Raw genomic sequence first — 24772 nt, 5'->3', positions numbered from 1 at the left:
ACCTCAGTCTTAGAGACGTTACACTGAAGGAAGTTTGCTGCCATCCAATGTGCCACTTCTTTCATCCCTCGGGCAAAGGAGATACGTACTTCAGGAGTCATGGTTTTAAACGGAAAGAGGAGTTGAGTATCGTCTGCATACGATACGGGAATAAACCCGTGGGATCTCATGATGTTAGCTAGGGGTGCCACGTAGATGTTTAATAACGTTGGGCTCAAGCAGGAGCCCTGTGGCACCCCCTTTGAGATCTCCACCTCCTCTGACTGGTAAGGACCCAGTATGACTCTTTGAGTACGTTCGGTGAAAAAACTCCTTAACCAGGCCAGCGCCTTGCCTCCCAGACCGATGTCAACTAGTCTGGAGGTCATGATCTCATGTGACACAGTGTCAAACGCCGCTGACAGATCTAAAAGCACCAGGATAACGGAGTAACCTTTATCCTGTAGCATATGAAGATCGTCAGCGACGGACAGCAAGGCGGTCTCAGTGCTGTGCCTTGGCCTAAACCCCGATTGGGAGGGATCTAGTTCCCCCGTATTTTCGATGTATTTGGATAAGTGCCGATTTACAAACTTCTCAGTGAGCTTCCCTAAGAAAGGGAGGAGAGAGATGGGTCTCAAGTTTGTCAAGTCGGTCCAAGGAATGGAGTTGTTCTTCCGTAAAGGCCTCACCAGAGCGTGCTTCCAGTCAAGGGGAACTACCCCTGTACTCAAGGATAAATTGACGACCTGCCGAATTCCAACACCCAGATCGTCACTCAGAAGTGACATGACCCGTGCTGGAATAATATCTGAAGGGCACCCACTCTTTGTTTGGGTGATTAGAATGGTTATCTCCTCCATTAATATTGGCGGGAATTCTACAAGCTTATTAGCCTTGTTTTCCGCTGTGCTAATGTGTGGATGAACCATACTGTCAACAGTTCCCATGTTGTTAGGGGTGGATTTTGAGGCTAAGATCTTCGCGTAAATGCCTTCTATTTTTCTGACAAAGAACTGCGAGATGTTATTACAGAGTTCCTGGGACTCAATCCCCTCTGTTTCACAGGCTGCGGGCTTGGTAAAAGTTTGTAAGATTTCATAGAGGGCTTTAGCATTTTTACCAGCTGCTGATAATTGGGCTGCTATATGATGTTTCCGAGCAGTCCGAATAGCTTTATGGTAGCTTTTTAGAGAAGTCCTGTGATTATCTTTATCCTCTGCCTTACGTGTAACTCTCCATCGTTTTTCTAACTTCCTCGTAGTTAGCTTTAGTTGTCTAAGATCGTCTGTAAACCAAACTTCTTGTTTTGGGGCAGGCCGTGGTTTATATGTTCTAAAAGGAACAACATGATTTATAGTTGTGGTTACAGCTTCATTAAAATTGGCTAATGCAGTGGTGACATTGTCCCCACATTCAACCCAATTGGGTTCTGTGTATTTCCCCCTAAAGCTCTCTGGTGTTAATTTATTCCAGGGTCTTCTAACATCAGCCATAGTCCTCTGGATGCCCTTTACCTTATGATTAGAGCGAGTATAGAATTCAATGATGGAGTGGTCAGTCCAGTCCACTTGAATGGGAGGCAAACATTTTATAGCTGTAGAATTATATAACACAAGATCCAATGTATGGCCAGCTAAGTGTGTGGGTCCCTGATTCATTTGGTTAAAGCCAAATGTGGCCAGATCCGCCAATAATGTCTGTGCCTCCACACAGGTAGCTATTTCGCTGTGGACATTAAAGTCCCCCACCAAGATAAAATCTGAATTCACCTGCATATGGGGAGCTAAAGCTTCAACAAGTTGAATGGAGAAATACCCAGATGGACCTGGGGGTCGATAGACTAGTGCTCCCTTCCTAGTTTCCCTGGAACTAGGGTTAATAGTGAAGATCAGGAGCTCCATTTGTGGGTTACACACCGTCTCGGTAACCACCACCTCCATCTCCTGTTTGAAAACAATGGCTAACCCACCTCCAGTTTTATTAGGGCGGTCCATCCTTACTATTTTATATCCTAACGGCACCCCCATTGTTATGGCCGGAACAGTGTGGGGCTTGAGCCAAGTCTCAGTTAAGAAACAAAGATGTGGGTTCTCTGATGTTAAGAGATCCCAGACCTGAGTTGAATGAGTAACCAATGAGCGAACATTGCACAGAAGGCTCTTACAGTTTAAAGGTGGGTCGTTAGGAGGGCTGACAGTCGACTTTATTGGGTCTTTAGTAGGCACAGATAAGGTAGATTTCAGCTGACACGGAGTGATTACAGCGCTGATGGTAAATTGTGTTAAGCATTCCCTGCAGGTAAACGGTCCCTCCAGGCTACTCTCTACCCTATGTGAGCACATCAATTGATCTCTCTCCGTACCATTTAACAAACTTGGCCCACCTACCAGAATAGAGAGATTTGGTGGAGTGTCTTCTGGACGATAATACAATATCCACCACATACGGTGGGAGAGAGAGAGAAAGAGATCAGGCTGTCCCGTTCAATCTCCAGGCATTAAGGTGCAGACTCTCGAGGTGGGGGGTGTAGAACCTGCCATTGCGACTGCGAGAGTGGACGGTGCGATGAGAGGTGAAGCAGATCTGTGTACCACACCCTTCTTGGCCATTGCGGGGCGATCAATATAACTTGGGCCAAGTCTTGGCGAGCCTTTCTCAGAACGCGAGGAATCAAGGGTATGGAAGGGAACGCATAAAGAAGCTGTGAAGACCCAATCTAACTGAAACTGATCCCCCAACGTTCCCCACATCGGATTCTGGAGACTGCGGAACGACGGGCAATGGGCGTTCGTGAGTGGCAAACAGGTCCAACTGAGGAAACCCCCACATCCTGAAAATGTGATGGATCACCTCCGGATGAAAACGCCACTCATGAACGGCCAAGTATTGCTGACAGACTGTCCCGCACGCACATTCAGCACCCCGGACAGATGATTCGCAATTACACAAAATGTGATGGTCCTAAGCCCAGGACCAGAGTCTCAGAGCCTCTCAGCAGAGAAAATACAGCCCTACTCCCTTTTTGTTGATGTGCCACATCGCCGTAGTGTTGTCCATCAGGACCTGAACCGACTGACCTTGAAGGGAGGGAAGAAAAGACTTGCGAGCCAAACGTATCGCTCACAATTCCAGAACAATGATGCGAAACAATCTTTCCACTGGAGATCAAAGACCTTTGATCTCCAGATCAGCACCACACCCCAGAGTGGAGGCATCCGTTATCACTATGGTCCCCGGAGGAGGTTAAAACAGCTTCCCTTGAGACAGGTTGTCAGAAACACTCCACCCTAACAGCTCAGCTGCAGTGTCTCTGTAGATCCTGACCACCTACTTGAGATCTCCGTTGTGTTGAAACCACTGCCTGCGGAGGCACCACTGGAATGCTCCCATGTGCCAGCGTACATTGTTGACCAACAGTATGCAGAAAGCGACCAGACCGAGCAAGCGCAGATCCTTCACAACTGGAACAGCTACTCCATCTTGAAACATTAGAACCATAGCTTGGATGTCTAGAATCCTCTGAGGAGGCGGTAAAGCACAACTCATAGTAGTGGCCAGTACTGCCCCTATGAACAGGTTGGGCTGAGAGGGCACCAGGTGAGATTTGGGCACATTTATCGAAAAACCTAAGTTGAACAACAGCTGTGTTACTCGCAGATGAAGAACCATCTCTGGAGACTTTGCCTTGAGAAGCCAGTCTTCCAGATAGGGGAAAACAGGAATCCCCGACCTTCTAAGATGTGCTGCTACCACCACCATCACCTTTGTGAAAACCCTTGGTGTGGAAGCAAGACCGAACAGGAGGACCGCAAACTGGTAGTGTTGAGACCCCACCGTAAAACGGATATACTTCCGATGCGACTCCAGGATAGGAATGTGGAAATACTCATCCTGTAAATCGATCAACACCATCCAGTCTTCCTGCTGTAGCGCAAGTAGAACCTGAGCTACGGTCAACATCTTGAATTTCACCAGTTTGAAGTATACATTCAAGATCCGCAGGTCTAGGATCTGTCACAATCGTCCTTTTTGAGGGACCAAGAAATACCAGGAGTATCAGGCCTGACCCTTTTCCTGCTCCAGAACAATCTCTATCACACCTTTCTGTAGCAAGAACAGGACCTCTTGTTGCAGGAGAAACAAATGGTCTCCCGAACACCAGTTCTGGCGAGGGGGTAAGGGAGGGGTACTCCCAGAAAGGATAGGCGTACCCATTTTCGACAAGATTCAAAACCAAAAGATCTGATGTAACATATTTCCAATTTTGTAGTAAATGGGGCACCCGACCCCCAACATGCTCTAAGATGTTCTAGAAGTTCGAGATCTGCTTCATCAGAACATCAGAGTTACCCGCAGGATCAAGACGTGGGAGATTTATTCTTCGATACCAGGTATGCTGTTTCAGCGTTTATCGAACATTACATCAGTTCTAACCTTTTCACGGTCATTTGAAGGCCCTTCCCTAACGGTCTTGCCCTTCGGCCTGCTTTTGTCCCGTAGATTCACGATCAGTCCGACGGGACCCACGAGACACGCCTTGGCTTTTTAACCGAACAGGTACTCCTTTGTCTTGATTCCAAGTGTACCGCCTAAATGCTGATACTGCATCCATTGGGCATGATTATTACATCGTTTGCCCTTCTTTACAGATTCCCCATTTGGCGGCGGGGTCTGCCATGTCTCATCGATAATTGAATCCTTGTGAGTTTTTGCTCCTCATTGTACACAAAGTGTCTACAAGACTTTCCACCTTCTTTTAAATATTTTCTAAACCCAGGCGGTCCTGTTTGTTTTATTTTCCACAGTGAATTATTGCATACGGACCGTATTACGTCCTATCTCCATGGCTGTGGAAGATTTATTGACTACCAGTCATTTTGTAAGTCATTTTGTAAATCTGCTATTACATAAGTTCATGCTTACATCCTGTCAGGATGTTATACTAATATACGTTCGCTTGCTCCCCCACAGATAATAACTTTCATGATGTTCCTCGCTTATTATGAAAACCCGGTACCATGACCAGAACTCTGATCATCATATGGTAACCGCCTTCTCAACCTGTTGCTTTGTTTAGAGTAATTTGGATCTTTTTAAGACCACATTTACATCATTTAATTTTGCTTTTAAAGGTAATTTGCCCCATCTCTCCATTTTCGTCCTGATGAAGACCCCCAAGCAAGGCTCCTACAATCACCTGCAATCACTCGAGGGTCGAAACGTCGACAGTCTCTCTCCCCCCGTCAACTTCCTTCCCTATGTATCATTGAGTGAAATATTTAGGAAGTATGACATGCATATAGTTTGTTTGAACCATTGGTCCATAATGTTTTTCAGAAAACTGATTCATTGTGTTGTTTATTGAGGTCTTATTGACCATTGTTATGTCACGATTCCTATTACCCTGCACTCCTCTCAATTCCTTCACTCTCCCTTCCCCCTCCACTTCCTCTTCTGGGGCACCAATGCTGTTTGAATAATTGACTGCATCTGATGAGTTGAACATAATTCATTATATTTACACACTGTGATTAAATGACAGCTGTGTAATAAATTTCAGGTTTAAGTCTTTTCATTAATGTGTTCTGAAAATAGTTTTTGACTTCCTAGGTTCTGGGACCCCCTTTTGTACACACCGCATATCTACCCAGGTCCCAGTGACTTTTTGGGTCATACCCGTGCTTTTTTGCCACTCGAACATGAAGCCTGAACCACCAAGCTCTCAGGTGACTGGTGTGTTGACAAATAGGCTGGATACAGCTGGTGCAGACATAGACTTTTGCCATGCTTCCAGAATGGGATCCGTCAAAGCCTCATTGAACGGAAGCAAAGGTTCTGTTACTTATGAGGGAGAGTGCAGTACCTCCATCAGAATGTTCAGGGATGGCTGGTGGTGCCGTACGAAGTCATGAATGCGAATGACCGGAGCCATACGGTGCCTGAGAATAATCCATCCTTCCCTCCTGGAACGGCATTGGTGTCTAGAACCTCGCCGTCGGGAGAGACCAATTCGGGTTCATTGGCAAGAAAGGCATAAAAGGTGCCTGGGCATAATGATGGGGTAAGCCCAGGTTGAAGGAAAGCAGCCCCACTGGGCCACCAGGCACAACGGAAGGATTAGCTGCAATTATGCAATACATTGCATTTAAAAAATGCGAAGGATCAATATACGTGGCGCCGGAAAAGGTGGGTACCGGTTCGGAGCCGCCTGCTCCGCAACAGCCTGAGGTCATACGGCTGACTGGCTGTGGCGCCAAAGACCCCGGAGCCAGGGGCGGAGTGGTCAGAGGCGAAGGAGTCGCTTCCCTGGGCACCAGAGAGTCCGTCAGAGCCAGTGAATCAGCCGGAGTCACCTGAAGTGAAGGGGAAAGCGAGATCTCATCCTTCCTGTGACCACCGTAGGGCTGGGGACCCCGACTTCGGCGACCTGTCTTTAGAAGAGCGACGTCTGGAGCCATGACGATGCTCTTCGTTATGTTTTTGCAACGACTTGGAGGTATGTGGCGCTGGCGACTTGAACCTCGACTTGGTCTTCTTCCGACCGCTCTTCTGCTTCTTCGCCCAGGCCATGAACAGCTTCGCTCCCCTCTCCTTGAGGGCCTTCGGGTTCATACAGCAAAACCAAAGGCATACCTCGTCATAGTCCGACAACAGGCATTAAACCAATCACCATGGGGGTCCATTATGGACATTTGCCCCCCCACATTCCCTACAAGGTTTAAAACCAGACTTTTTCTATGCAGCCATCGCAATGCTACAATAACAGAGTACTGTAACAATGTTAACCACAAAGAAATGGAGAGTCCTAGAAATCCCGCTACGAGTCGACGGCGCACAAAAAAAGGGAACTGAGGTCAGCACACCGGAGAGGTCTTCTTATGGGTCCGATGCCGTCACACGGAGTCACGAGCGGAGCCATACCACTGAGACGTCGACGTGGGAGAGCTATGCAAAATGTTTACGTGGAATGTTGCGCAAAGGGTAATCCAAAAGGTGAGGAATCCACAGGCAGATGTATCCATCAGAATACTAAATTTATGGGCATTTCAGGTAGGTAAAGGTTAGGGGTGGGTACAACCCCTATCATGGCTCCATCCAGTGGGAAGGTGGCATAAGCCTCACTCTGGTAGGCTGCCCCTCCCCCCCCCCCCTCCCGAGGTTTGGCAGAGGCTAAAGTTAGATATAACCTTACTCTCTAAAGTGGTAGCTTAGACGAACAGTAAGGCAGTATCAGAGTATTGGTTTCCTATGGGAGAAAATGGAGTTCGCAGTAAATACAGTTGTAATTACTTTTCAGGGTCAGTGCTGGGCATCAAGATCCAGCACTGGGATCTCTCCTGATAGCAGGCGTGTAAATCGGAATTTGTGGTTTGACTGATTTTAGACGAATATTTTAAAGTTTCAAAACTCCACACTTAGAAGAATTTTCAAGTGAAACCAGTCTATGTTACCCTATGGAAGAAAAGTGAGTTATATGCTTTTGGGTAAGTACTCGATTGGCAGAGTTAAGGTTCTGGGCATACACTCAGGGGTCCTCCAGGGTCAGGTAGGTACAGTTGGTACACCCTCAGCGGCACAGGGGCAGCCGAGTGCAGAGGTAGTTAGGCCCAATGTTATCTAATGAAAGGCAGGGGGCCTTCGGTTGGTGGCTGCTGGCAAGCAGGTCACGCGGCTGTGGGAGCTGGGCTCCTGGCCACTTGCTCAGGGCAAATGGGGACGTAGGTTAGGACCAAGGTTGCACTGCCCAGCTGGGTGCAGGGTGCTTTTGAGCAGTTGGGCGCTCAATGTTATTCAATGGAGATCTTGGAAAGTGAACAAAGGCTGCAGGCTCGGGACGGAGATTCTTCAGGGGCGACCACCACTTCGAGAGGTAAGTTGGGAAGTTGGAGGAGGGGTGGACACCCAGGAGCTGGGAACAGGAGGCCGTGAGGCACCGGGTGCAGGGGTGTCTTTTGGCATCAGGAAATCTTACCCGTAGCTGCTCGCGGTAGGGAGTCCCTGGTTCTGAGGCTGCAGGCGTCGTCTGGTTCGTCGAGGAGGGTCTTTGGGCACTGGACTTCGGGTTCCAGTCGCCGGGGGGGATGTCCTCGTGGTCTTGATTCACTCGAGCACAGGCCAGGCTTGGTGGGTGCAGAGTGTTCAGGGTTCGCGGTTCCAAGATGATGCCAGGGCATGTTACTTGCTTTGAGCAGTACCACTGCTCGGGAAAGACGCAGGTAGTCAGAGTCACAAGGCAGTCAGGTCCTCCGGGATTTTTGAGGTTGCTGACCAACGGAGAAGCCAGGGTTTAGCAGGAGCAGGTTCGAGGGTCGACAGGCCGGTAGGGCTGGGGCCAAATCAGTGGGTGTCTTCCTCTTTTTAGCAGCTGCACGGCAGGTCTTTTTGTTCCTTGTTCTTCTTTCTTGTTTCGGAATCTGGATCTCCTGAAAGAAGGTTCAGGGTGCCCCTAAATACTGAATTTAGGGGCGTTATAGATAGGGTAATGGATCCCTGTCCTGGGGTGAGTACACCCCCTATCCTGCTCCTCTCCTGTGGGAGGGAGGCAGGAGCCTATCTCTGATTGGGCAGGGTTCCCCATCCTCAAGATGGCAAGAGCCCGGAGTTGTGCTTCACCTCGCCTCCCCCACCTGAGGGGTGGGGTTGGCAGAGGCTGGCACACTCCCTTGCCTTCCTTAGTTTTTACCACCTGTCTTCCCGCCAGAATGGGGGACAGAACCGGTGGGGGTCAGTTGCGGAGTACAGCAAGTGGCCTGGAGAAGCACACAGAGGCAGCATGCCTTTGAAGCTCCCCCTGCCCATCCTGGGGGAGGAGACCTAGCACCTCGTCCCAAGATGTGCATTGTTGCAGGCCCAGGAGAGCAGATGGCTCTCTACCCAGGGGTCCAGCAACATGCTGTGTGGCAGCCTAGGCAGCCTCTTAGTTAGGACACTGGTAGTTGGTTAGGTTTCAGGGGGCATCTCTAAGATGCCCTCTGTAGTGTTTTTTACATTAAATCCCACACTGGCATCAGTGTGGGTTTGATGTGCTGAGAAGTTGGATACCAAACTTCCCAGTTTAGCCATTATGGTGCTGTGGAGTTCGTATTGACAACCTCCTAGCACCATATACTCTTAATGGCATCACTGCACTTTCAGTGCCCAGGAATGGTCCGGGGTACTGTAGGGGCACAGGGCTCATGCACCTGTGCCCACACCACTGGCATAGGGCACCCAGCTAGAGGGGTGACTCATGTATGCCAGGGCAGTGTGTTTGTGGGCATAGTAGACAGGGATGTTGCCATGTCTACTCTCAGTTTAGTTCTGTGCCAAGACACTCAGCCTACCAAGAAAGTGTATGGGTTTCAGGGTACAGGGCCCCTAAGGGTGGCACAATAAGTGCTAAAGCCCTTAGGGGTCTTCTATGGTCACAGCTTGGTTCGCGTTATCTTCTCTGCGGTACCCACTCTGTGACGTGTTTCAAGGAGGGCATGCTACTTATATTCGCTACGGAAGGTTTAATCGTCGGGGGACTACTAACTAATTGGGGCCTCCCTGCCTCTATGCCGCTGGCTGAACCTTCATTTGGTTTTGTTACCTTCACCGAGAACTACATTCTCACGTTATGGAATTGAAACTGCTTGGACATTTCTTAGGAGTCTTTGCCTCTTAACTAAACTCTGCAGAGTGAAATGACTGCTCGGATCCTCCTTTATGTCCCGTGATTAATCTATTCACGATTCTGAGCCAAGGCTCTTGCATTTATCACATTCAGTTCTCGGACTACCTTCCTTGGATCCTGGATGGATATAGGGAAATTCCATAAAGACTATATGTAAAGATGTGAAGATACAACCCTGAGTTCACCTCATCATGTTAATTTAATGATAGAATAATTTTTCAAATTTGAATGCAACGATATACTTCGAATGCTTAAGAGAAGATACTGAAGAATTTGTCTATATTTATTTGCGCCCTGACGAAGGATTGGTGGATATCAGTCCTTTTCCGAAACGCGCGTCGGCACCTTTTTCCTTGTTTTTTGTTTGTTTGGCTTTTGTATATATATGAATGTTAATTATTTGTGATTATTTGTTTTTTGTATATAGTGTCTAGTGGTATGATTGTTGATGGTTTGGATGGGAGTGATAGTGTTGGATGTATTGGAGCTATGAGAGGGTGTTTTCACATATATTTTGAAATGTAATTAGAATGTATATATATTGATGTCTTTACTGTATACTTTGGATCTATGAAAATTTTTTCAAAAAGGAAAAAAAATCAATAAATAGATATATGTTTTTCAAATAAATTCTCTCTGTATGGGACAATGATGATATTTTGAAAGAAATTAGAGTGATGACCTAATTATATGTTTTGTTCTAGGGGAGGTTCTCTTGTTTTTGATCACAGTGCCCTGGGTACCTAGGGTACCATTTACCAGGGGCTGACCTGTGGTCAGAGATGCCAATTGGGTTTAGGCTTTAGTGTAGTTTTTAGGGAAGGAACACAGGCCCTGGGTAACTGACTGGCAGGGACCCAGGGCACACCAAGGAAAAGTGCATCAGGTATCAGGCAAAAAGTGGGGGGCACACCTCTCCTCCTATCTTGGTTTTCCCACCGATTCTACTGCTTAAAGTGGGGTCAGAACCAGTGGGGGCAACTTGCTGGGAGCAGAAAATTACTGGGGCAGCTCACGAAGTGGACAAGCCTTTGAATCTTCCGCTTCGTGGACCCTGCCCATCCTGGATTTGCCCAATCTAGCAAGCACAGGTATACCGTCGCTGGAGTCATCATCACCTTCAAGCCTTTGTCCCATACATGGGTGATGATTGGTATGGATCTAACTGATTTATGATAAGGCTCTTTAAGGTCATAGAGGAAGCATTCTGTCTGAGTGGTCTTCATTGGCAGCTGAAATCTTTTCGCAGCTCTCTCCATCAAGTTGTGGAATCCACCAATATCCACTGGTGGAGAATCCGCCGGCCCTTGAGTGGGTGATGCTGGAGATAGGATTAGATAGTCATCCCATTCCTTGTGGGGCTTCATTAGTTCCCCTTCTTCGTGGTCCTCTTCCTCTGTGGTAACTGAGAAAGTGGCTCTGTATATACTGGACCAGAATAAAGTACAGTGTGTATAGAGTCCACAAACCCCAGAGGTATAACAGAGGTTAAAGCCAGGTGTGACCTTACTCTCAAAAGTGGTAGCTTGGTCGAGCAGTAAGGCAGTACCAGAGGACAGTGTAAAGCATTTGTTGTACACGCTCAGTCAGCAAAAGGTTTCACAAACAAAGACTGAACTCCACGCCAATTGTTTTAATATCAAAGATATAGATGATTTATTTCTAGAACCAACAGGTATCAAAATATACTACTCTCAATATGAGAGGTCTCAGATGAGTACTTTGCGGAAAGGCAATAAACTTTGTGAACACAATAGGTACAGGGGTTGCAGTAGGCAACACAATTCTAAACACACTTTAGCATGGAGCTCAATGGGTTCTCATCATATAAGTACAGTTGATTACTTTGTAGATTACTTTGATAGTTCCAGGACTGGATCCTAGATTCAGTCCTGGGGTCTAAGCTGAAAACAATTTGGTATAAATGATTTAGTTATTGTAGTGATTTTTCAAGAATATAAAGCGGTTTGAAAAAGTTCACACGTAGAAACTTTTCAATGAAAATCTGGCAATGTAATCCAATGGGAGAAAATTCAGGTTTCAGATAAAGTACGATCTCGTTACTTTTGTAATCCAGTACTGGGCTACTAGGTCCAGCACTGGGGTCTCAACTTAAAACAGGTAGGTAATTACGTTTCAGTATTTGGTATGATTTTTAAAGAATATTTCAAGTTTTCAAAAGTAGACAGAAGAAATTTCACAGAAAAGCAGACAATGGATTCCTATGGAGAAAAAACAAGTTACTAGTAAACCCGGTAAGGATTACTTTTGCGGTTCAGTACTGTGCCACAAGGTACAGTACTGGCTTCTCTCCTGATCACAGGTGAGTACTTCGGGATTCGGAATTCAGGTGATTTTATATGAATATTTAAAGTTTCCAAAACTTCAAAATTTTTCGAGTCAAGCCAGTCAGTGTTATCCAATGGCAGGTAAGTGAGTTACCGGTTTCCAGGCGAGTACTCGACTGGTGAAGTTAAAGTTTTGGGCATAGACTCAGGGGTCCCCCAGGGTCAGGAAGGTACAGGGTTCACCCTCAGCGGCACAGGGAGGGCCGGGAGCAGAGGTAGTTAGGCCCAAGGTTATCCAATGAGGGCAGGGGGCCTCCAGTTGGTGGCTGCTGGTAAGCAGGCGACGCGGCTGTGGAAGCTGGGCTCATGGTCACTTGCTCAGGGCAAAGGGGGAAGTAGAATAAGACAAAGGTGGCACGGCCAGCGGCACTTGGGCGGCTGGGTGCAGAGTGCTTTTGAGCCGTCGGGCACCTAATGTTATTCAATGGGAAAGGTAAAAGATGAACAAAGGCTGCAGGCTCGGGGACGGAGACTCTTCAGGGGCGACCACCACTTCGAGAGGTAAGTTGGGATCTTGGAGCACAGGTAGGTACCGCAAAGGAAGGGGCAGGGGGTTGCAGGGCGCCGGGTGCAGCAGTGTCTTTGGGGGTCGGAGAAGCTTTCCCTCACCTGGTCGCGGTTGGGGGTCCCCTAGTTCTGAGTCTGCAGGCGTTGTCTGGTTCGTCGAGGAGAGTCTTTGGGCACTGGACTTTGGGTCCCAGTCGTCGGGGGGGACGTCCTCGTGGTCTTGGATCACTCGGGCACGGGCCGGGCGGGTGCAGAGTGGGCTGGTCCAGAGCTTCCTGGCTGGCACCAGGGAGGGTTGTTGCGAAGAGCCTCTGCTGATGGGAGTCCCAATCTTCGAGAGGGTCAAGGCAGGCAGGTTCTCTGGGTGTCCCAAGGTTGCTGTCCGCAGAAGTTGCGGGATTAGGCAGGAGCAGGTTCCAGGATCGACAGGCCGGTAGGGCTGGGGCCAAGTCAGTTGGGGTCGTCCTGTTAGCAGCTGCATGGTTGGTCTTCTTCTTGATGATCTTCTTTTCTTATCGGGATCTGAGGAAGGAAGGTTCAGGGAGCCCCTAAATACTGAATTTAGGAGAGTTACAGGTAGGGCAAGGGCAAGGGCAGGGACCAAAGGGTCCCTGTCCTGGGGTGGGTACACCCTCTAGCCTGCTCCTCTCCTGTGGGAGGGGGGCAGGAGCCTAGCTGTGATTGGGCAGGGCTCCCCATCTTCAAGATGGCCTGAGCCCAGGGTTGTGCTTCACCTCGTCTCCCCCACCTGAGGGGTGGGGTTTGCACAGGCTGGCACACCCCCCTTCCTGACGTAGTTTTTCCCATTAGTCTTCCCGCCAGAATGGGGGTCAGGACTGGTGAGGGCCAGTTGCTGGGTACAGCAAATGGTCTGGAGAAGCTCACAGAGGCGGCAGGCCTTTGAAGCTTTCCCCTGCCCATCCTGGGGGAGGAGACCTAGCACCTCGCGCAGGATGTGCATTGTTGCAGGCCCAGGAGAACGGGGGGCTCTCCACCCAGGGGTCCAGCAACATGTCTGCTGTGTGGCAGCCAAGGCAGCCTCTCAGTCCAGACATGGATTGTGGTTAGGTTTCATGGGTCATCTCTAAGATGCCCTCTGTGGTGCATTTTTCATTAAATCCCACACTGGCATCAGTGTGGATTTAATGTGCTGAGAAGTTTGATACCAAACTTGTCAGTCTTCAGTGTAGCCATTATGGTGCTGTGGAGTTCGTAATGTCGATCTCCCAGCACCATATACTCTTAATGGCATCACTGCACTTACAGTGCCCAGGAATGGACTTATTTTGATTTACTGTGAAGCCGAGCTTGTGTAGCAGGCAGATGGTCTGACGTGTGCGCTGCACGCACTGTTGGTATGACTTGTTTTTTTTTAGCCAGTCATCTAGATATGGGAAGACATGAATGTTGTCCCTTCAAGTGTGCTGCTACTACTGCTAGACACTTTGTGAAAACTCTAGGTGCTGTAGTTACTCTGAAAGGGAGTACCTTGAACTGGTAATGCTGACCGTTTAGTACGAACCGAAGGTACTTTCTGTGAGCTTGGTGGTATAGTAGGTGTCCTTGAGATCTAGGGTGGCAAGGAAGTCGCCTTGTTTTAACAGAGGAAGGACCTGCTGTAATGTGACCATAAGTAAGTGGTCGGACTGTATGTAAAGATTTAGGGGTCTCAGGATTAGTATAGGTCTGAGCGAGCCGACCTTTTTGGGGATAAGAAAATACAGGGTGTAAACTGCTGTGTTTTGATGGTGTACTGGGACTGGTTCTATTGCATTCCTTTGCAGTAGAGAGGCAACCTCTTGTTTTCGGAGTGAGAGATGCTCCTGTGACATGGCACGCTGTCTGGGTGATATTGTTGGAGGAGTGGAAGTGAGCTCGAGGCAATAACCTGACTGAACTATTTGTCTTAATCCCCTGTCTGTGGTGATGGAGTTCCAGACAGGTAGGAACTGTTGTAATCTCCTCCCGACAGGAGTGGAATGGTCTGGGGGGGGGGGGGGGGGAAATCACTGCTTAGGAGTGATGTTACCTTTGCCTCTACCTTTAGTGTTGTTACCTCTATATCCTCCTCTGTAGTAACCTCTATTGGGCGAAGATTGGGTGGGCGTGTTGTAAGAAGAGGAGGCGTAATCGGTTTGAAAACCTTTGGAGGCGCCCCTGTAAGAGGAGCGACGAAAGGACGCTTGGGGAGTTTGAGTTTGTAAAGCTCCCATGGATTTTGCTGTGTCCGTATCCTTTTTCATTTTCTCCAGTGCATTATCAACTGTAGGACCAAAACGATGTTGCTGGTCAAAAGGTTGATTAAGGATACTGGTCTGTACCTCTGGTTTGAATCCAGAAATGAGCAACCAGGCATGCCTATGTAAAAGTACGCCTGTATTTATTGCTTAGCCTATCTAAAGCACAACGTATTGAGGTATTGGTAATGACCTTGCATTCTTGTATTAAGTCAGAAGCCCTGGCCTTATACTTGTCTGGCAAATGTTGCATAATTATTTCTAGCTCATCGTAATGAGCTTGATCATATCTTGCTAATAGGGCTTGAGTGTTAGCAATTCTTCAGACATTGGCTGCTTGTGAGGTGGTGCGTTTTCCTGAAGCCTCTAAAAGTTTGGACTCCTTATCAGGGGGTGGAGCATCCCCTGTTGTCTGCGAGTTAGCTCTTTTCCTAGCATTTGAGACTACTAATGAGTCCAATGGCTGCTGGCCTTTGATGTATGCTGGGTCAGTTGGAGCTGCTTTATTCTTCTTTTCTAATCTGGGGTTAATTACTCTGGCTCGGACAGGGTCTTTGAACACCTCTGGTACGTGTTTCACCACTCCCTTAAGCATTGGTAATGTGGTTGTGGGGTCTTGTGTGATGGTAGTAATGTATCCATAAGAAAGTCTTCCTCTACTGGATCAGTGTGTAAATCTACCCCATGAAAGGTGGCTGCCCTATGAATGAGTTGAGTAAACCCTATAGTGTCATCTGGAGGAGATGGCCTAGAAGGGTATGCGTCATCTTGTGGCAGATCTGGGGCATCTGTCGCGTTATAATCTTCCCAGGGATCATCTGATGGGCCAGGAATATTGTCTAGGTCATCTGTGTTATCTATGGGTTGCTCATTTTCTACCCCCTCTGAATAATTAGCCTCCTCCTCATCATCCTCTACTGGTGCAGTGCTGTGCGTGATGGATGGTGAGCGTGCAGGGGAAATGTCTAGTGGTATCTCTGGCAGTGGTGAAGGAATTCTTATGGGGGGAAGTTTGAGCATGCTTTTTGAGAGGAACTGGAGGTCTTATGGGAGGGTCCAGCTTCCTTTCTTCAGGCACTGTAATTATATGTCCAGTGTTTGGATGAATAAGAAGAGTCTTTTGTTTTGGATCTGGGTGGAAAAGCTCTTCTGGGGAACTATCCTTTTTCGGCACCGACTTGTCTTGTTTGGGGCAGAGTTGCTTAGAAGGTCTTGCAGTATCTATTACAGTCTTTGGAGCAGATTTTGGTTTCGGTTCCGAAGACTTGTGGTCAGAATCTTTCTTGGTGTGTCTCTTGTTCGGATCAGATGTTTTAGGATCCGTAATTATTGGTTCCGAAGCACGTTTCGGGTCGACAACTTTAGGTGCCTAAGTGTGTTTCGGTGCCGAAGTGGACTGAGTCGACTTGTTTCGGTACCGGAGTTGGCTTCAGTTCGGCGGTTTTGGGAACTGTTTTCGGTGCAGAGCTTGTATTCGGCTTGACCGGTTTCGGTACCAAGGGTTGCTTCGGTGCTGGAATTAATTTTGGTTTAAGGACCTTCTCCTTTTCGGGACCGGCTGGCTGACTTGAGCCCGAGTCGCCTAGAGGCTTTTTAGGATTCTTCGTTGCCGAGCCGGAAGGTGGGGCGTCGGATCGTTTTGGTCGGTGTGCACCTGGACCCGAAGGTGGAAGTGGAACCAAAGCCTGGCCCGGTATGGGGGTGTGAACAGGGTCGACGCTTGTACTCACGACCTGTTGACCAGCTGGAAGAAGATCGTCATCTTCTGATTGTCCCTCGGCTCCGGAAGCTGAATCCTCTGCTTCAGAAACGACGTCGTCCTGCTGTTGTTCTTCGGACTCTAGATCAATTGGAGCCTCGTCTATGATGAGATCTGGTGTTGATGAAGAAGACTGCGCCATGACTCTTTGAGCTCGACGGTCTCTGATAGTTTTCTTGGACCGGAAAGAAGTGCAGGCCTGGCAATCTCGACTCTCGTGCTCTGGGGACAAACACAGATTGCACACCCCACGTAGATAAGTGTGGGGAGATTTGTGTCCACACTGAGGGCACTTCTTGAAGGGTGTTCTTTCCATGAGCCAAAGGCCCAATGGCGCAGTGGGGCCCGACGGCCCGGACGAGCGCTGGAATCGAAAAGTGCAAACCTTCCTTCGACGCGGGTAATAGGAAATCACGATCGAAGACGATACCGATGGTATGATGGAGGACTGGAAGTTGAAAGGAGATCGGTAACGGGACCGAACGATAAACACATCTGAGCCCGATGGTGGAAAAAACAATCTGAAGATGGAGTCGAAGCCCATGCGCACTACGCTCTACAGGAGGAGTCATCTACCAAACAAAGACTCTTCCAAGAAAACAGAATGTAATCATCCGGGCCCACCACCAGATGGCGATCTATTTACTAGTGTGTGATCTGCAGCCCATATGCCTCGAACAGTCTATTGCTTATTGAAAGTATTCAACTATAGCATCTCATTCTGAGAAAGTATTTTTATACCTACTTGTCGTTCTAAAATAAAACAATATATTTTTCTATACAAAACAATTGGTCTAGAGTTCAGTTCTTGAGTGTGTGAGACCATTTGCTGACGGAGTGTGTACAACAAATGCTTTACACTGTCCTCTGATATTGCCTTACTGCTAGACCAAGCAGGGGGGGTTGTTGCTAGACCAAGCAACCACTTTAGAGAGTAAGGTTGTATCTAACTTAACCTCTGCCAAACCTCTGGGGACTGTGGACTCTGTGCTCACTGTACCTTAATTTGGTGCAGAATATACAGAGCCACTTTCTTACACCAGGTACTTACCTGTTGACCGATAGCCACATTTTCTCCATAGGAATAAATTGACTATTTCTCCTTGAAAATTGTTTTATGTGTGGAGTTGGTTTTGTATGAGAACTTGAAAAACTGCAAATAACTAAAAACTGCTTTACTTACCTTTTCTCTAGGAAATGTCCCAGTGTGTTCACATTGAGTAGCTTAGTAGGTTCGTTTCTTTAGACCACTCCAAGATGGCCACCAAGTCGTGATCGATGTTTTTTTAGTCCTTCTACTAATAGATCACTGCTACTGGTTCCAATAAACACAGCGTTTTGCATTCACTCACGTGGTCGCTAATGCATGCCTCGAGCTGCCGGTGTCTACGGAGTTGCTGAGAGTCTTGTTTAGGTAAGCGTATGCTGCCATGGAATTTATAGCTCAGAGGAAGGTTGTGTTTAATGGTACAGCTAGTTAACGTTGCCGCTCGGTTTTTGTTTGCCAGCTCGCTCTTGTACTGACGTCGCACGATAATATCCCTTTCACGAACTTCATCGCTAACAGTGAAGACACCAACACCTAATGCTGGTGGTGAGTACTAGTCATTTACCTTTGTTACGGTACTTTCGTTATTGTTTGATATCCCTCTCTTCAACTTTAGTAATACTGAGATTTCACGTTTGTAGTGACCTTTTGGAATACATTGGACGTCGAGTTCTTGGTTGCCAGTGAGTTTTTGAGGATTATGCTCTTTTTTTTGGAGGTGGTGCACTGCTTGACACAGTGTAGTTGATGGGAGCATGGTTTTGAATGCATGGTCATGTTCTGTACTGCATTGTCATTTCTTAGCCCTATTTTTTATTTTAATACACTTGCACTCCTTTCTTTTGGTGGAGGTACATTTCACATTTCCTGTGCCTGGCCACTTTGCTTTCATATCGAGCAGGGTCCTCTACCCTTTTTGATGAGTTTTGTGTAACATTATAATTCATGACTAAGATTAAGTTTTTTGTTGATAGATTCCCCTGATGAAGGGCTATCCCGTTATGCCCGAAATGCATTTGGATGTTAAAACGTATGGATGCTGATGTGAAGCACTATGTATATGTTCTACTCCACTCATCTTGAAGAATGTGAATTAAACTTCTTCAGATACAAGACACCAAGACGTGCTATTTTGTGAATTGCTTTTGTGTACTGTTTATGTTTCCTTTTGATGCTGTTCTGATTATGATGTATTGAGCCAATAATTATATTTATGACTATTGTTCATAATTGTTGAAGCGTCGTCGACGCCTGTCGTAGTGCATTGAGTTATTCCAGAGCACTGTCTGGATATTTTCTTTCCCAGTGTGATATCTAGGCATATCACACTGAGTAGAAAAAGTAATCCATAAAGTAATCTGAAGAGTAATCAAAAGTAATCTACCCATAATTTCCACTGTACTGAAAAGATTTACAAACCTGTAGCAGCTTGCTTGTATTGTTCAACCTGCCTTGAAAAGTACCATTTACACTTACCTGTACCAGGCTTGCTTGGTTCTGGAAAATAAATATAACTAAATAATATTTTTTATACAAACAAATTGGTCTTAGTTCAGTCTTTGAGTGTGTGCCATTTCTTGCCTGAGTGTGTACAACAAATGCTTAACACTACCATCTGAAAAAGCCTTACTGCTCGCCCACACTACCACAAATAAAGAATAAGGTGCCTTCTAGTTTTAACTCTGCCCACCTTAGGGGTTCCACTGGCCTCTGTGCACACTATACCTAATTTTGGTATAGTATATACAGAGCTAGCTTCCTATACCAAGACAGTCATCTTCAGTCTTCTCTGCGGGGATGTCTTCTTTCTCCTTAGATAGAAGTAGCACCGACACTGGTGTGTGGGTGTCCCCTAGGGCACTGGTGAAGGTGGGCTGTTAAACAACAGCAAACCTTGCGGTAAATTTCAAAAAGACGCGAATATATTTGCTTGTCATTCAATTTTAATCATGACGAATCCAATAGAGAGTTACATTATCTCTTGATACTTTAATGACGTGATTCACAACTAAAATCAACATTCCAGCAAATGTAATCATCTGAAGTGGAAGGTCAGGCAGGATGATAGCCTAGATGTAATTTGGGGGATTTTCTAGTAATTGAGCTGTCTGTCTGGATGAATTTCCTGAGGGCTCTTTTGGTACAGAACAGGATAGAGACAAGTTGTGATCCTTCCCCTTTTGCGACATTATTTTAAGTTGAAATGCCCTTCCCCATAGTTCCTGGTCACACCTGCAAGATTACCCCTGATGAAGGCACATGCCGAAATGCATTGGAATTGAATATCGGATTTATGATAGCTAGTAAATACCACTATCTTGTGAATCACGTCATTGAAGTATCAAGAGATAATGTAACTCTCTATTGGATTCGTCATGATTAAAATTGAATGACAAGCAAATATATTTGCGTCTTTTTGAAATTTACCGAAAAGTTTGCTGTTGTTCAACAGCCCACCTTCACCAGTGCCCTAGGGGACACCCACACACCAGTGTCGGTGCTACATCTATGTAATACTGTTTACTCCCGAGCGGGGAGTTATCCCTAGGAGCACGGATTAAAAGACGTTAAAAAAGAATTGAAATCCAGCTGTGCACTGCCATATTCTTTTGTATATATATATTTTTCTTTCTCCTTAGGTCATTGCAGATTTCGTTTCCAGGGCAGGGGAGGCACCTAAATACTAAATTTAGGGGCGTTTTAGGGGAGTAGCAGGTAGGGCCAATGGGCACCTTAACCTCAATCATGCGACCCTCCTGAAGGAGGGGGCATAGACCTAGCCTTGATTGGAGGGGGGTCTCCCAATCATCAAGATGGCGGGGACTGAAAGATGTGCTTCACCTCACCTCCATCTTATTGGTGGGGTGGGCAGAGGTGGGCACTCCTCCAATTCTTCTAGGCTTTCCTGACAGTTTTTCCACCCAAAGTGGGGGTGTAAACTGAGGGCTGCCATCTGCTGGTAGCAGCAGAAGCTGGGGGTCGCATTACAAATGCGGCGGGCCGTTGAAGATTCACCTACGAGCACTGGACCATCCTAGGGGAGGAGGTGTGACACATTTTGCCAGGATGAGCATGGTTTCTGGTCCCAGGTGAACAGAGGCTCTCCACTCAGGGGCCCAGAAGTGTGTTTGTGTGTGTCTGTGTGGCAGGCTGCCTAACATCAGTTGGTGCCCACACCAGGGTCGGTAGGTTTTTATGGGGCACTTCTGAGGGGCCCTCTGAGTACATGTTTTAATAAATGTCACACTGGCATCAGTGTGGATTTATTACAAGGAGCTGTTTGGTATCAAACACTCCTGGTTACAGTGAAGCCATCATGGTGCTGGGGAACTCGAGTTGTCGAGTTTCTAGCCCATGTACTCCTTATGGATTACCTGGCACTTGCAATACTTAAGAATGGACTGAAGTACTGTATGGGCATATCTATTCATGCTGATATGCAGCCACCTGTGGTATAGCGCACCCTACCTAGGGCTGCAAGGCCTGCTAGAGGGGTGACTTACCTATACTTACAGGCAGTGCATTGATGACTGTTTTTCACCTCAAAAGGGCATGCAAGCTGCAAGGGCAGTGGCATGGTCCTAGTGAAGGGGTTTCCAGGGGCCCCTCTTCAGCTCCCAAGCCATAGATACTCAGGGTCCCATTCACTAGTAACTTACAGGGGGCAGTAGTACCAATTTTGGGTATGTTAAGGGAAAAAGCACTGACACAGTCGTCCTGGTTGGCAGGAACCCTGTGCGCAAGAATCAAAACCAGGCAAAACGTGGGGGCTAACCAAGTCAAAAGAGGCACTTTCTCATACTCCTGTATTTTGCATTTCATTGTTTTGGTGTTATTTAAATGCTTTACATTGTGAGGTTGCACAATCACACCATATAATAACCCCCCATTTCCTCTTATGTCCCAACGACAGGAGTATATTGTTTCTGTTGAGGGCCACCAAAAGGACATCACCCCCCTCCAGAGAAAGAGAAAAGGTGTTCAGCTGTCAACGCTCAACAAACACACATGAAGGTTGAGGTTGCAAAGGCTGGGGTGGAGAACCTGACTGTTCTGCAGCAACAGTAAATCCTCCCAGATGGGCAGCATGATTGGAGGGCAGATGCTCAAGCCCAGGAGTTCTGAATACCATACTCTCCGTGCCCAGTCTAGAGTCACTAGAATGACTTGGCCCCTGTCTGTCTAGATCTTCTTGAGAACTTGGGGTAGAAGTGGTTTCGGCAGAAAGGCATACAGGAGTCCGTGGTTCCCCTAGAGGAGGAATACGTTTCCAAGAAAGAGACGCCTTGGAAACTTCAAGCGCAGAAAAACGGACATTGCACGCTCTTGGTGGTAGCAAACATGGATGATGGACTGTAGAAAAACTTTCAGAACTAAGCAGGCGACCCTCAGCATCAGAAGACTGATATGGAGTTGGTACTCTGCCGGAGACCAGACGCCTGGGATGTCCACCTCTCCCAAATGGCCACCCCAACCTAGAAGCAATGCATCAGCCACCACTGTCAGCTCTGGGTGGGAAAGGGAGAGGGGTCTTCTGCTGACCCAAGTGCAGTCCAGTAGCCACCACTTTAGATCTTTTGCAGACTCCTCCAAATTCTGGACGTGGGCTCTTGATGTTAGGCCACTGAGACTACAGATCCCACTGCAGAGACCGCATATGCCACCTGGCTAACTCAACCAGCAGGATACAGGAGGCAATTAGTCCCAGCATCTCAGAAGCACGAATCAACCTCATTAAAATCCAGGACCGAGCTGAAAGATCAGGGTCATAGCCTGAATGTCCTGGTCTCTTTCCAGGGGAAAAGCACGAAACCGAACTGTGTCTAGAATGGCTCCAATGAAAGGGAGATTCTGAGAAGGGGTCAGGTGTGATTTTGGCACATTTATAGTGAACTCCAAAGGGGACAGGAGGTTCACCGTAGTCTGGTGGTGGTTGAACACAGCCTAGGGCAAGCCTGGCTTTAACAGGCAGTCATCAAGGTAGGAGAAAATTGGCATTCCTGACCTACTAAGATGTTCTGCCACTACTGCCATCACTTTTGTGAACACCCAAGGGCGGCTAGTGAGACCACAGAAGAGCACAGTGAGCTGGAAATGCTCCTCCTACCACAAACTGTATGCAAACTCGGACCGACAAGACGGGAATATGGAAATAGGGCTCCTTCAGGTACATCGCCACCATACAGTCTTTATGGTCTAGGGCAGACAAGACCTGGGCCAGGGTGAGTATCTTGAGTTTCTCCTTTTAAAGGAAGCAATTGAGAACCCACGAAGAAAGAGGCACCCTTCGCTAGGATGTCACAAACCTGCACACCCCTGCTCTTGGGCTTCATCACCACCACCATCACTGTTACCATCAGCACTATTACTACCACCCCCATTGTAACCATTACCACCACCTCCATCACCACTATTACCAGAAAACACACCCACCCTCAAATGCAACCACATCTACCATCATACTTTGACACTATCATCCTCATGTTGAAAACACCTTAATTTAACAAGATACTTGCCATTATATGCCCACACAGCCACCAGCATACGATGACACAATCATGTTGATAAAACCATCTTTCCTCTATAAAACCAAGATCACACAATGACATAACATCTTATGCCACACACACACAATCAACCCTCCAGACGTCTATCATAGACCAACACACACAACATGATACAGAGTTTCAATCACATAGCCATACAACCAACACCATAAGCCAACACGCCCACTATCATACATCAACACAGGTGGGAGAATAGTAAAACGAAGTTCCTTAAATTTAACTTTGCAATTGTTTTGTGTTATATCCACTTCTCCAACTAACATTGTTTCAACTAATATTTTTAGTAAATATATACTTGGATAACATGCCTGGGTGATTTTACATTATTTTTATCAACTGTTTCACCAACCTTCTAATCACATATGGTAAACAAAACCTGAACATCAGAATTACAATCAGTGACCATTGTTCGCTTCATCTTACAGACAGCCGATTCAACAATCTCTCCCTTCTACAGGCAAAATTATTTTTGACACAGCTGTGTGGGTTATTTTAGAATTTTAAAACTTTTAACTAGATAATTACTGTTCTTGGTATTTTTCCACAAGCGTTTTTTAAGATGCCTGCCATTCAATAAACATAAAAATAAAAATACATAATTAGTAGCACATGTACTATGACCTATGGTAATGTATCAGGGTTATGGTGACATTTACTAACTGCACTTCATTCAGCCTTGTGGTTTATGATTCCAACAGAACTCTTCAATGGTAGTGTAGGGCCACATTACACGATTACTTGTTGTGAATTACAGAAATACAAATGGCAGGGAATACATATTAAAAGTCCTGGTAGTAATTTGTTTAAGGCTGGAGTTTTTAGTGATCAGCACAGAAAAAATTAACCATAATGGCTATCTACTAATCAGAATAAGATTCCAGGAATCTTGCTACCTGAGTCAAGCAAAGTTTTGGATCCTAGTATCTGATTTAGGCATGGAGAATTACTTAGAAAATACATCAAATAGTACCAGCAAGTCTCACCTTCCTATAGGATGTGGACAGGAGAGTTAGAAGAAGGTTGGTGATAGGCACAGAATCAATGAGGCGTTGTATCCGTTGAATGGATGTACTCTGTGCCATGATGCTGAGCTCTGCAGGGGGTCCATCCGTCTCCCAACCCTAGATACAAGGAATAATAGCAGAGGTCATTATACTGACCAATCTGTAAAGTCAAAGAACAACCATGTGACATGACAGTAACCACTCACCTTATGTCGAGCTTCAACTTGCAGGTCTTGAAAGAGTGATGTGAGCAGTTTAATGGCATGATTTGCAAGCACCACAGACAGCACTCCAAAGCCCTGGTGTCTAAACAGAAAAATGTTTTAAAAGAGGCAAGCATTAACCTTTAAGAACCATCACCACCTTGTTGAGACTCCTGTAAATGAACCACAAAATCCAGAAAATACACAACTTCTGTAAACAATCCAGTAGCATAGAGTGACGTCAGTACAAAACATACATGCACACTAGAATACACACCTATGAAACAACATAAAATACCAATCCCACCTCAATCATCGTTTACCAATCTTTGAAACACACTCTAGAAATGTGCTCTGATAGAGGTTGCAAGAAATACAAGTAAAAAAGGTCTCACCTTTTGGCTTAGCCAATGTAGAGCTACTACCTTTGCAAATGCTTTTTTGAGGATGCTGTTCAGC

General features: G+C 46.7%; 1 protein-coding gene across 11 annotated transcripts in view; it reads right to left on the bottom strand.

Moving 5' to 3' along the window:
* Positions 1 to 24772, bottom strand: part of UBR4 (ubiquitin protein ligase E3 component n-recognin 4) — a 2329353-nt gene that overhangs the window by 2085937 nt on the left and 218644 nt on the right. For all 11 annotated transcript variants that reach the window (XM_078642504.1, XM_078642505.1, XM_078642507.1 and 8 more), the window contains exons 12-13: positions 24317 to 24416; positions 24090 to 24227 (exon numbers count right to left, since the gene is read on the bottom strand). In XM_078642504.1, coding sequence (XP_078498630.1) covers positions 24090 to 24227; positions 24317 to 24416 — 238 coding nt within the window. The remainder of the gene's footprint in view (positions 1 to 24089; positions 24228 to 24316; positions 24417 to 24772) is intronic.

This window comes from Lissotriton helveticus, chromosome 5_1 (assembly GCF_964261635.1).
Source record: "Lissotriton helveticus chromosome 5_1, aLisHel1.1, whole genome shotgun sequence".
Lineage (NCBI taxonomy): Eukaryota > Metazoa > Chordata > Amphibia > Caudata > Salamandridae > Lissotriton > Lissotriton helveticus.
Note: the sequence above shows the minus strand (reverse complement) of the source record. Positions and strands in the feature narration are given on the sequence as shown.